Source organism: Rattus rattus, chromosome 1, assembly GCF_011064425.1.
Source record: "Rattus rattus isolate New Zealand chromosome 1, Rrattus_CSIRO_v1, whole genome shotgun sequence".
Taxonomy (NCBI): Eukaryota; Metazoa; Chordata; class Mammalia; order Rodentia; family Muridae; genus Rattus; species Rattus rattus.
In genome coordinates this window covers 167,811,419-167,824,205 of record NC_046154.1, presented here as the reverse complement: position 1 = coordinate 167,824,205, position 12,787 = coordinate 167,811,419, and the positions used below count along the sequence as shown (strand labels likewise).

General features: G+C 46.1%; 1 protein-coding gene across 1 annotated transcript in view; it reads left to right on the top strand.

Annotated features, from left to right (window-relative positions):
• Positions 1-12,787, top strand: part of Utp20 (UTP20 small subunit processome component) — an 81,714-nt gene that overhangs the window by 55,069 nt on the left and 13,858 nt on the right. The window contains exons 39-48 of the mRNA XM_032910993.1: positions 157-296; positions 2,394-2,476; positions 3,955-4,244; positions 5,360-5,499; positions 5,726-5,882; positions 7,265-7,363; positions 7,795-7,962; positions 9,757-9,923; positions 10,850-10,991; positions 11,800-11,916. Of these exons, the coding sequence (XP_032766884.1) occupies positions 157-296; positions 2,394-2,476; positions 3,955-4,244; positions 5,360-5,499; positions 5,726-5,882; positions 7,265-7,363; positions 7,795-7,962; positions 9,757-9,923; positions 10,850-10,991; positions 11,800-11,916 (1,503 nt within the window). The remainder of the gene's footprint in view (positions 1-156; positions 297-2,393; positions 2,477-3,954; positions 4,245-5,359; positions 5,500-5,725; positions 5,883-7,264; positions 7,364-7,794; positions 7,963-9,756; positions 9,924-10,849; positions 10,992-11,799; positions 11,917-12,787) is intronic.

Genomic DNA, 12,787 nt, shown 5'->3' with positions numbered 1-12,787 from the left:
TATTTTGTGACAGTGGTTGGTAAACTTCTTTGTGAAAGACAGGAGGTATCATAATTCCTTTTGTGATTGCTGATGGCCTATTGTCCTGTGGAGTGTACCAGATGAAGCCGTGTTTTCTTAGCACTTGTACATTGAAGCTCTTGGCTTACTTCACAGCATGAGAACATAACCATTGCTGCCACAGAGGTCATCGGAGCCATCTGCAGACACCTGACCTGGCCAGCATATGTCTATTACTTGAAACATTTCATCCATGTCTTACAGTCAGGCCAAATCAACCAGAAATTGGCTGTCAGGTATAGTCAACTTCTTCGTCTTTATATATATATTTACTTATTTACTTATTTTAATTTGAATCTGTGCCTTTATTTTTATTTTCTTTTCCCTCCACAACCCCCTTTTCTCCTCCCCACTCCTACCTGCCCCTATGAGGGTGCTCACCCACCCACCTCAGTACCCTAGCATTCCCCTACGCTGGATTATTGAGCCTCCACAGGACCAACGGTCTGCCCTTCTATTGATGCCAGATAAGGCCATCCTCTGCTACATATGCAGCTGGACCCATGGGTCTGTCCACGTGTAATCTTTGGAGATTTAGTCCCTGGGAGCTCTGGAAGGTCTGGTTGGTTGATATTATTATTCTACCTATGGGGTTGCAAACCCCTTCAGCTCCTTTAGTCCTTCCCCTAACTCCTCCATTGGGGTCCCCATGCACTCAGTCCAGTGGTTGGCTGCAAGCATCTGTCAGGCTCTGGCAAAGTCTCTCAGAGGACAGCTATACCAGGCTCCTGTCAGTAAGCACTTCTTGGCATCAGCAATAGTGTCTGGGTTTAGTGTCTGAGATATGGGATGGATCCCCAGGTGGGGTAGTCTCTGTATGACCTTTCCTTCAGTCCCTGCTTCACTCTTTGTCCCTGCATTTCCTTTTGACAGGAGCAATTCTGTGTTAATATTTTTGAGATGGGTGAATGGCCCCATCCCTCAACCTGGGGCTGTGACTATTCACTGGACATGGTCTCTACAGATTCTGTCTCCCCTTTGTTGGGTATTTCAGCTAATGTCATCCCTATTGGGTTCTGGGAACCTCGTGGGTCCCTGGCATCTGGAACTTTCTAGTGGCTACCACCAGTTCCCCATCCTCCACTCTTACACACCTCTGTTCAAATCCCTGACCCTCTGTACTTCTTCCCAACCCCCAGCTCCTACCACATCTTATCCTGCCCCCCTTTTTTTCCTCTCTCCCTCCCACATCCCTCCCTTTACCTCTGGAAATTATTTTCTTTCCCCTTCTGTGTAGAAGTGAAGCAACCACACTTGGTCTTTCTTCTTGGGTTTCATATGGTCTGTGAGTTGTATCTTGGGTATTCCGAGCTTTTGGGCTAATATCATGAGTGCAAACCATGTGTGTTTTTTTGTGATTGGGTTCCCTCACTCAGGATGATATTTTCTATTTCTATCCATTTGCCTAAGAATTTCATGAAGTCATTGTTTTTGATAGCTAAGTAATATTCCATTGTGTAGATGTACCACATTTTCTGTATCCAGTGGCTCATACTCTAAGAACAACAATTGACAAATGGGACCTCATAAAATTGCAAAGCTTCTGTAAGACAAAGGACACTGTCATTAGGACAAAATGGCAACCCACAGATTGGGAAAAGATCTTTACTAACCCTACATCTGAAAGAGAGCTAATATCCAAAATATATAAAGAACTTAAGAGGTTAAACTCCAGAGAACCAAATAACCCTATTAAAAATGGGGTACAGAGCTAAACAAAGAATTCTCAATCTTGAATCGCTGAGTAGCACTTAAAGAAATGTTGAACATCAAAACAACCCTGAGATTCTACCTCACACCAGTGAGAATGGCTAAGATCAAAACCTCAGGTGACAGCAGATGCTGGCGAGAATGTGGAGAAAGAGGAACACTCCTCCATTGTTGGTGGGATTGCAGACTGGTACAACCATTCTGGAAATCAGTCTGGAGGTTCCTCAGAAAATTGGATGTAGTTCTACCTGAGGACCCAGCTATACCTCTCTTGGGCATATACCCAAAAGATACCCCAACATACAACAAGGACTCATGCTCCACTATGTTCATAGCAGCCTTATTTATAATAGCCAGAAGCTGGAAAGAACCCAGATGCCCTTCAACAGGGGAGTGGATGCAGATAATGTGGTGCATTCTTTGTCTTTAAAAGGTAACCTGAACCGTGCTTCCTGAATGGTTCTTTCTGGGATCTCCACTTACACTCACTGTGTGAATGTCATTATAATCGATGGTGCTCACGTGGTAATCACTTGTACTGTTGATGTCCCTAAGCCCCACCTTCACACCCCACCATAGATGATATTGCTAATCAGATGCTATTTCTGTATCCTTCTTGACAGTTTGCTGGTGATCGTGTTGGAAGCATTCCATTTTGACTACAAAACTCTTGAAGAACAAATGGGAAATGTTAAGAATGAAGAAAGTATGTTTTGAAACTTCCTTAAGCCAGATTTTCATTTTATTCCTGGATAATTTATGATAATTAAAGATGAAAAATGCACTTTGCAAAATGCATTTTGTAGTAAGCAACAGTTATTGAGTCAGGAAGAAACTGGAATGAGTAGCTTATTCCTTTAGAATCTTATTTACCTGTACAGAAGACGAGTCTATAAAGTGTATAATGTAAAAGTCAGAGCTGCTGCCTATTTCCCTAGAGGTCTGTCTCCCGAATGTGTGGCCGTCTGTCTATGAGTACCAGCAGTGAGATCCCGGTTACAGACAGACAGACAGACAGACAGAACACTACTTCTCCACCTCAGGATCAATCATTCACTCACCACAATCAGACCCACATAGAACAGCTCTTCTCCCATGTGTGTCCTTCTCAGCAGCCTGGGCTGTCCTGTCATGTCAGAGTGACAGAGTGGCACTGCAGAATGCCCATCACGTGGATACACAGCCAAGACCCTGACCTGCTAGTCATTCTGTCCCCCCAGTAGCCTGCATCAGCGCTGGACCAACCCAGGGTTCAGGGAGCTTCACAGTCAGGCTGAGGGTGAAGAATACCTGGGAGGGACTCTGATTTATGATGCCAAGCCACGGGTCTTCCCGATCTTGATCCCATATGTTGTTGGTTAAAATGCTCAACAACAGCGAAGTGGGACATGGACTCGGTGTTTTGAGCAGAGGGGCAGTGTCTCATCATCCTGATAAGAAGGGAACCCTGTTAGTTCCCTGAGTAGAAGAGACTGCCTTCAGGGTATAAGATGACAGTTTCACAGCCGTAAATGATAAAAAGAGCAGGCTTCACAGCCACATTTCTCTTTATAGTTGGTGGAATGACAAACAAGTTTTAGGCAGTTACAGAATTTGGTTTAATTCTCAGAATAGTTTTGCAAGGTGGGTGCCTCTTTCCCTTCACTGGTGAAGAACCCAAAGTCCCCTGGGAGTCAGGTAATTCACTAAGATAAGAGAACTTATGGGCAGGGTCAAGGCTGCCCTTATGGGCAGGGTCAAGGCTGCCCTTATGGGCAGGGTCAAGGCTGCCCTTATGGGCAGGGTCAAGGCTGCCTTACCTCACAGTACCTCACTGTGTTCTCGGGTGACCCTGTCCTGGCCAGGTCACACACTTTCATAACTGCCCGTTTCCTGGTCTCTGTCTGTCATTAGATTCTCAACCATGAGAAAATTATCCTTTTACTCCCGCTGCTTCCTCCGCTATTGTACTTATATATAAGAAGGCAGCTCATCACAACTGCATGCCTTTATCATCATACCTATTCGTCCATCTCTTCCTCATTTTGGGATAGTAGCTGGCTGTGTAGCACAGGCTAGCCCCCAACTTTTTCATCTTTCTTAGTTTCTTGAGTGTGCTGTTCAGGTTAAGATGAGATTACAGGTACGAACCCCACACCCAGCTGTGACGTTTCTCTCCTTAATTCAAGGTGACTTTTGTTACAGACACAGTTGAAATGGCTGAGTTACTGGAGCATGAAGCTATGGAAGTGGAGGACATGGATGAGCAGGAGAAGGAACAAGCCTCTGAGAGGTTGTCAGACAGCAAGGAGCCACTGGAAGCCCCGGAGGCAGCTGCTTCTGAGGGGACAGTGGCTAAGGAACCAGAATGCATCTCCAAGTCTGTCTCTTTTCTTCCTCGGAATAAGGAGGAGTTGGAAAGAACAATTAAAACCATCCAGGGAGCCATAACTGGAGACATCCTCCCCAGGCTGCATAAGTGCCTCGCAGCTGCGGTAAGGACTGGGGCCGGCGGGTTTGTGCGAGCCCAGATGCTAGTGAGCCCATCACAGTGGGATGGGCTCCTCTCAGGGTTTCGGTGTGATATAAGCTTGTGTGTTTCCCTTCATCTCAGCATTTCATAGTTTCTTCTCCCAGTAACCTGAGGCGTCGTCTCCTGCGGCAGCCATTACACTGCTTTTTCTATCTCCAAATGGGAGGATGAGTTTTCCAAGCACAAGCTAATGAAACATCAGAATCTATTTCCCTTTCTGCCTTTTGGCTACTTCTGTACTGTTTAAATATCAGCTTAGGCAGACATGGTGCTCAGACAGAGATGCAGCTTTCTCCTGCTTGACAGGGATGATGTAACAGTATATGCTCATATACCTTTCTCTCCTTTGAGTCTGTTTTTCATAGCCTTTCCTTCTTGGTATAAAACATAGGTCTACAAAGTGAGCCATGAGCTGTACCTATGTTACTTCTTTAGAGAGAGAGTGTGTTCTGATATATACATCAACATCTAATACGAGTGTTAGATATTATGCATAGCGACAGTATACTACCTAATACACCGCTCTTGTTGTGCAGTACAGCAGCAGAGTTAACTAGCTTTAACAGTGATAACCAAGTAAGAGCACCTGCTGTGCAAGCATGGAGGCCTGAACTTAATTCCCCCTTGCATTCACATAAGAACCTGGGAATGGCTGCGCCATGTGTCTGTAACACCAGTGCTATGAAGACGGTGGGCGTGGGCAGGTACAGGAAGATGGCTGAGGTTCGCTGGCTGTTGGCCCAGCTCCAGGTGCTCAGACAGGGAGACTGTTCCAAAGGAATAAGGCAGAGTAATGGAACAGGACATCTGACTTGCATCTCTGGCCCCTTGCACACATACACACACACACACACACACACACACACACACACACACACACACACACACAAGTAAACTAGCAATAGGCTTAAAATAGAAAGTTTGTCTTTCATATATGAAGTTGGGGGTCCGGAAAGTTGGGTGTAGCAAGCCCCAAGATCTGGACAGCAGTCAAAGGAGACAATCAAATGCAGGGCACAGTGTTGGCGCATCTTTGTGGTCCGTATTCTTTGAACTTCCCCTAAACTTCTCTTCCAGACTAAGAGAGAAGAAGAGCACAAGCTGGTCAAGTCGAAGGTCGTGAATGACGAGGAAGTGGTCCGAGTGCCCCTGGCCTTTGCCATGGTGAAGCTGATGCGGTCCCTTCCACGGGAAGTTATGGAGGCAAACCTGCCCAGGTAGTTACATGACAAATGAGAGAAGTTCGGAGAAACCCAACATTTGCTGCTTTCCTCCTGGCCTGTAAATTTATTTTGTCAGGAAGAGAAATACTGCCATGGTTCGCTATAATTCCAAATCCTAACTAGGAACTAGGATTATGAATAATTAAGAGACAAAAAGACGGGCATATTTTTGTTCGTTTCTGTGACATGGTTAGTTACTTTTCAACTTTGTATCTTCTAGTATTTTGCTGAAAGTGTGTGTCCTCCTCAAGAACAGAGCACAGGAAATCAGAGACATTGCACGCAGCACTCTCTGCAAAATAATGGAAGATCTGGGTGTGCACTTCCTGCAGTACATCCTCAAAGAGTTACAGACAACCCTTGTCCGTGGGTATCAGGTAAGTGCAACGTCTGATCGCAGATAGGTTCAGCTTGAGCATTACAAGTCATAGTACTTTGGGTCTGTCTTCAGGAAAGCTGGTGCAGCAAACAGACATCAGCATTCAAGGTCCAGTCAGAGCCAAGTCTGGGGACACTGTCTCTAATCCCAGCATTGGAAGGTTAAAGAGTATGAGGAAATCAAAGGCAGTCAGGGCTGCATGAGACCCTGTCTCAGACAGCCATAACCAAAGGTTCCTAGTCCGTATCCATCAGTTCAAAGATCTTAGCTATGGCTTCTCCTTGGCTTGGGGTTACATGGACTTTTTTGACCTTGTGTAGCATTGTTTCTTGGTCTCTAGATCTTAATGAAAATTTATTGTCATGTTTACTCGAAGGTATTGCCAACAGAGCAAATATGAAAATACGAATGAGTATATATTTATGTGTTGAAGGTTTTAAACTTGGCATACAGTGTAAGATTACTAAGGCCAGCAGGCAGTGTGAAACATTGAGTAGTTACATGGTGGTCTGGCCTTGGTACAGCTCCCGAGGGTAAGCCTGGGCAACAGCATGCATGTGTTAGAGAGGTGCGAACTAGAGCCCACCACACTTGTCTAGAGCCTACATTTACTAGGATCCACAGGTCAAGTTTGGGAACCTTTATGACTTGTTCAGGTACTCTCCAAGGGCTGTGTAGTTAACATTCCTTACACGGCTTAACTTACGCGTGTGTAAGGAAGCTGTTCTAACTAACTCCATATCCTTTCTTTATGTGGCTCTTCTTGCCAGCATGTCTGCTTTTAGTGGTCAGATACATATGGAGGAAGTCAAGTAAGGAAAGCGCCCCACCTGGATAGTTCCATTGCTGCTCTTGCCTCCCCTCTGATCTCCTGGGATCTCCCTGGAATCTGAAGAGCCTCCCTGAGCAGTGGTGTAGTGTGGGGCTGGTGGCATGGAGTCTCACTGCCCTTCTGGGAGGTCTTTATCCTACCTTCATTCCTGAAAAGGCTGTAACCGCTCAAGATAGAACTCGCCCTTGACCAGGATTTATTTTAAAATACTGTACCACAGTTTGATCCCCTTCTGTGTCACATGGGTTTTCCTGACTGCTTTAATGACGTGACTGGTTTCTCAGCAGTTCGTACGTGTGTGTCTGCCCCTCTTTCCTTCATAAATCTCTGTACTCCTTGCATGCCTTGGGTTTCTGAACACTGTATTCTATATAAAGCTGTCCTTCTGTCAAAGGTCCTTAAATGGTGACATGTGAGAACATGTCTCAAAGCTGCTCTGAGCAGTAATTAACATGTGGGCAGCGTTAAGGTCAGCATTCCCAGGCCTGTGTGGTGCCCTCAACTGTGGGACTCAGCCATTTGCATCCTGATTGTGCGTCTCCTCCTAGGTCCACGTTCTCACTTTCACTGTTTACACATTGCTGCAAGGCCTCTCCAGCAAGCTGCACGTTGGGGAGTTAGATTCTTGTCTTCAAATAATGACTGAGGTAAGATTTACAGAACGCAATTCTGCTTTCCCTAGGAGGCAATGGTCATTTTAGAAGTTCACAAATATTAAAAAGACTATAGAAATGAAAATAGAATATAAGGTTTCACGCAGTGATGGTGGGTGCTTAGAAGAGTGTAGAAGACACTCCCTGGTTTTAATTCCCAACTTTATGCGCGCCTGTCGTATGCTTTATTTACTGTCTTCTGTTCATTTCAGTAATTAAGCTGCAGATATGAGAACATGTGGACTGTAGCCTGTGGCTCTGTGTGGTGTTTCTGCAGTGGTTTCTAAAGTGCACTAGAAATGTGTAAAACTTAGCAGAAGCTCCTCTGATGGCCTCAGGGCAGCTTACTTTAGCTGCTGTCACAGACTTCGTGCCTGGGCGCCTTGCCCAGTGCTCATCTCTGCCATTCGCCCTTTCTTTCAAAGATTTTTAACCATGAATTGTTCGGTGCGCTTGCCGAAGAAAAGGAAGTGAAGCAGATTCTGTCCAAAGTTATGGAGGCTCGAAGGAGCAAGAGTTACGACTCCTATGAGATCCTGGGCAAATTCGTTGGAAAACAGCAAGTTACGAAACTTATTCTTCCCTTAAAAGAGGTAAGGGCCTGTGCGAGACTGGGAGCAGCAGGGTTTCGGTTCTTTAGTTCCCGAGAGCCCTGCGGGGTGGGCACTCTCCGTGCACGAGACTGTGATTGCCTTTGTGCTAAAGGAGCAAACAAGTACTGTGTGCGTGCTGGGTTGCAGCCTTGCCTGAGGTGTGCTGTGACCAGGGACCCATAGTCGTGGGAGGAAAGGCACTGAGAGCTGGAGTGTGAGTGACAGCACATCTGTGTCTTTAAACAGCTGCCATGGTGCCAAGTGAAGAGTGCTACCATTAAATGTCCTAAACGTGGGTGCTATGAGCACTGTCTGCTCTTCCCAAGGAGCTAGGTTCAATTCCCAGCATCCACGTGGTGGCTCTCAGCCATCTATCACTGCAGTTTCAAGGTATCTGACACCTTTTTCTGGCCTCTTGAGGTAACACACTCATACACAGAAAGTTAAAGAAAAAATGAAAATGTTCTAAACACTGTTACAGGTAGAAAATCGAGGCTTGGGGCGAAGGGGGCTAGAAAGAAGCATCATTACAGCAACTAGGGATCTCGTTCTAGACCATTCTGGCCCAAGACTCACAGGCTTTCCGGTGCCTTTTGCCTTACAGAGAACGGGTTTACTTACTGTCTTACTGTTTGCCTTGCCCATTTGAGTGATAAGCATTCAATAATGTCAATGGTTCGCGTTATACAGCTTCATATACTAAAACTAGAGCCCAAAGTGCTGTCCAGTGTCACAAGTTGCTCTTACTTCAGGTGTCTTGGTGGTCGGTAAACCTGTTCCATAGTCCATATTCCAGAGAGTCCGTAGTTTATCTGAGGCTGACATAAGAGCGTTGGATGTATTTGAAGGTAGAAAGGCTCTCATGCAGTGAAGTGCTGAGTATCTTGCTGAAGTCAATGATGATCCCAAGTTCCTCTTAAGTTCCTTTGAGTTTGTCCTGAAGCCTGGCCATTGTAGCCCTTAATTAACATGCTGTCTTTTAAATAGCATTTGTGCCTTTTATTTGCTTGGGGGGACACAGGGTGCACACATGCACACTTGCAATCAGTGCTCTTGGCAGCTGACACCTGCAGCACTTGTCCTGAGCCTCACCAACAGGAAAGGAAGTCACAGGAATGGAAGCATAGAAACCATTCACAGTGATTGTCCCTAAAGTTGAGGCTGCTCTTGCCTTAAAGAAAATGCAAGATTTTATACTCTTTATAAATGGTAAGTATGAATGAGGGCAACATAAATTCATACATGGTAACAAAGTAATGAAGTTTCTATAGTAGCAGAAGAAACAGAGTCATAAATCAAGGCATTTAAAAATACATTATGGAAACATTGGGTAGGTCAGTTACAGTAGAGTGGAGAGCTTCTGCAGGAGTCCCAGGAAGTTATCTGAAGACATTCTTAGCCTTTGGCCTGGTGAAAGCTGGAGGTCTGTTTGTGTATTCCCAAAAGGGCTTACTAGGTAGTCACAAGGATGTTAGGTCAACACAGGGGCGCACAGTAAATGACCCTTTACAGGGCTCACAATAGCCTGAGATTGTTTCTGGGCCTGCAACATTACAGCTCTCCACAGCCCTGCAGTTTAACCAGTCAGCCCCGTACACTGTTTTCTTTTGGAAACCTTGGTTCACAGGTTCACAGGAACTTTGACTTTATATGTCATAACTACTTGAAGATATACTACTATATATTTTTTTAATTAGAAAAAGAATGCACTAGAAAGCAAATATGTGGAAGAGCTATACTGCAGATGGAAACATGGCTTTTCATCAGATTGCCGTTCTCTGTTTGCCCGTTTAGATCCTACAAAACACCACAAGCTTAAAACTTGCCCGGAAAGTTCATGAAACCTTACGCCGAATTATAGCAGGGTTAATTGTGAATCCAGACATGACGCCTGATGCTCTCCTACTGCTCAGTTACGGTTTGGTCAGTGAAAATCTGCCACTGCTAACAGAAAAGGAAAAGTAAGTCTGGGGAAAACTGTAAGCTAAACCACCCAGCTCGTGAGCCTCTCTTTCTGACCAGCCCTTCACTCACCACCTCTTAAGTGTGTTAACTTAATAATCTGACACAGTGCAGAATAAAAATTAAGCTGATTACGTCAATGGATGTCTGTGATCCCAGTGCTCGCTCGGGAGCAGAGGCAGGAGGATTGTGACTATGCAGCAGCCAAGCTTACATAGCAAAGTTCTTCTTCACTTGTGCTGTTTAGGCTGAGAGCTTTCCAAGCTCTTCCCAGCTCCACTTCAACACGAGATGGGGGATTGGGGTTTTTTGTTTGTTTGTTTGTTTGTCCTGTGTAGTGGGACTAAGTACCTTTAGTCCCAGCACTCAGGAAGCAGAGGCAGGGATCTGAATTCAAATCCAGCCTGGTCTACAGAGTGAATTCCAGGACAGCCAAGTTACACAGTGAGACCCATCTTAGAAAATGAAAAATGTAGATTTTCTCTTAATGAGGTGGCCATGAATGACAGCATCTAGTTATCTCCCTACCAGTCTCTGGTGCCAGTTGTAAATATTTACCGAATGGAAGGATGGATTTGAAATACATCCCTGTGGTTCTGATAAAAACAGATGTAGAACTTGAGCGATCTGAAAACACCTCGTGCCCATGCTTTGGGTTTTGCTGTGTTCTGAAAAGGACCCCTAGGTGTTCCATTGCAGATTGCAGCCCCGGGCAGTGTCCTCTAGCTGCCTGTCTTCACTCAGACCCGTTCCGTAGTCTAGGGATTGCTGCAGCTCAGTCAGTGGCGGTCGTCTGCAGGGAGGAAGAGCAGAGCTCCAGTGGCTGGGCCCCACCGGCGCTGCTCGGTTCTCCGGGCCACAGCGTCTTCTCAGAGCCAATCGATGACAGTGCTCTTTCCTTTTTTTCCATGTGATTGATTGGCAGAAAGCCGGCAGCCCCTGTGCCTGACGCTCGACTGCCACCCCAGAGCTGCCTTCTGCTCCCTGCAACTCCGGTTCGAGGTGGAGCAAAAGCTGTCGTGAGCAAGAAAACCAACATGCACGTATTCATTGAGTCTGGACTTCGGGTAAGACTTCCTTACAACTTGTTTCCGGTTTAACCTGCAGAATCTTGGGTGCCAGCCACCTCCTGTGCCAATGCTGCACCGCAAATTACTTCCAGAACTGGTTAAGGGTGCGTTCGTTAACTTACCGTTTGCCTCCACCAATACTTCTAATAGCACACCCTTCTGGCTGCCCTGGATCTCTGTGTAGACCAGGCTGGCCCCACACTTAGCAATGTTCACCTGCCCCTGTATCCTGAGTGCTGGGATTACAAGAATACACCACCATTCTGGGCCATATTTTTGATATACAGTTGTCTCAGAGTTACTATTCTAACCTAAATTTATTAGAATTTCACTGTGCTTAAGGTAATGAGACAGACTTTTTAATTTTTGAATTTTAAAATTTCATTTTTAGTTCCTGGGCCTTTTTTTTCCCTGGCACTTGAGGGCTCCAGGCTCCTACTGTAGCGCCCTAACACACACTGTAGTGAGCCTGGCTTCCCTCAGCTCTCAACTCACTCTTTGAGTGTTCCTAGCTAAGAGCCCCCAGTGTGGGCACCAGGTCTGTCTGGCCATTACTGTGCCCTTGCACGGAGCCAGTGCTGGAATCCCAGTAGATGCTCTGTTTCATGAACAGCATCTCAGCTGCAGACTGCGTTCCCACAAGCATGGCTTTCTGAGAGTCGCTTCTTGGATTTCTTCATTTCTTGTTTTATTTTGAATAGAAGCATCTTGAAATGTCATATTCATCTCCGCAAGTCAGCTCCTTTACCTCGTCCACCTAGTATTGTGGAGAAATAATGTAAAATATCCTCTTCACACCTTGTAGCTGCTGCACCTAAGTTTGAAGACGTCCAAGGTCAAGTCCTCTAGTGAGCGTGTGCTGGAAATGTTGGATCCTTTTGTGTCCGTCCTCATCAACTGCCTGGGCGCCCAGGATGTGAAGGTGAGTATTGGTCCGCGTTGGAGCGTCTGCTCTTCACAAGGGCTGCACTGTGGATGCTGAAACTTACCTCAGGAACTCTTACTTCCCTGTCTGCCTCCTTGACAGTAACTAGAGGGGGCATGTAGGAAGAAGGCTTAGCAAGCAGAGTTCGTGTCTGTGATCATGAGGACCTGAGGTTGGATGACATAAATTTGTTTGGATAGCCCTGACCATCTTTGAAAGTCCTTTTACTACGCTATCTCACAACACCTCCAGTGTCCCCAGATACTGATCTTCATCTGCATGGTGGTCGTCATCATCATCATCATCATCATCATCGTGGCTTCATCCCTGACTCTGCTAACTCCTGAGGCAGATTGTTTCTTTTTGAAGATTTACTTTATTTGTATTTATGTGTATGCGTGCTTACATATGTACCTGGATGCCCACGGGATCCAGAAGAGAGCAGTGGGTCCCTGCAGTGCTGAGTTCTGGGCAGTTGTGCGCTGTCTGATCTGGATGCTAGTAACCAAACCTAGAGTCTCTGAGAGAGCAGCAGACTAGCTCTCGAGCCCAGCCCTGTTCTGTTTCTGAATGAACCTAGAACTTTATCACACGAGACAAGTGCTGTACCACTGGGTTGTAGTCCCGGCCCAAGGCAGATGTCAATGAAGAAGCTAGGGCTGGCAGAGAGCCATGGTCTGTGATGAGCTCTCAGGGCCCCAGAGCTGCCGTCTCCTGCTCCACAGAGGAAATGCTGATCTCCAGAGTCACACAGGCTTCTGTCCCTCAGAACACTCAGGCATCAGCCCGGGTCTTTCAGGTGGCCATATGCGCCCTGTGCGGGTGCCTGTGCTAGAGGGAGTGGATCAGGACTGCAGGCCTGTCTGGG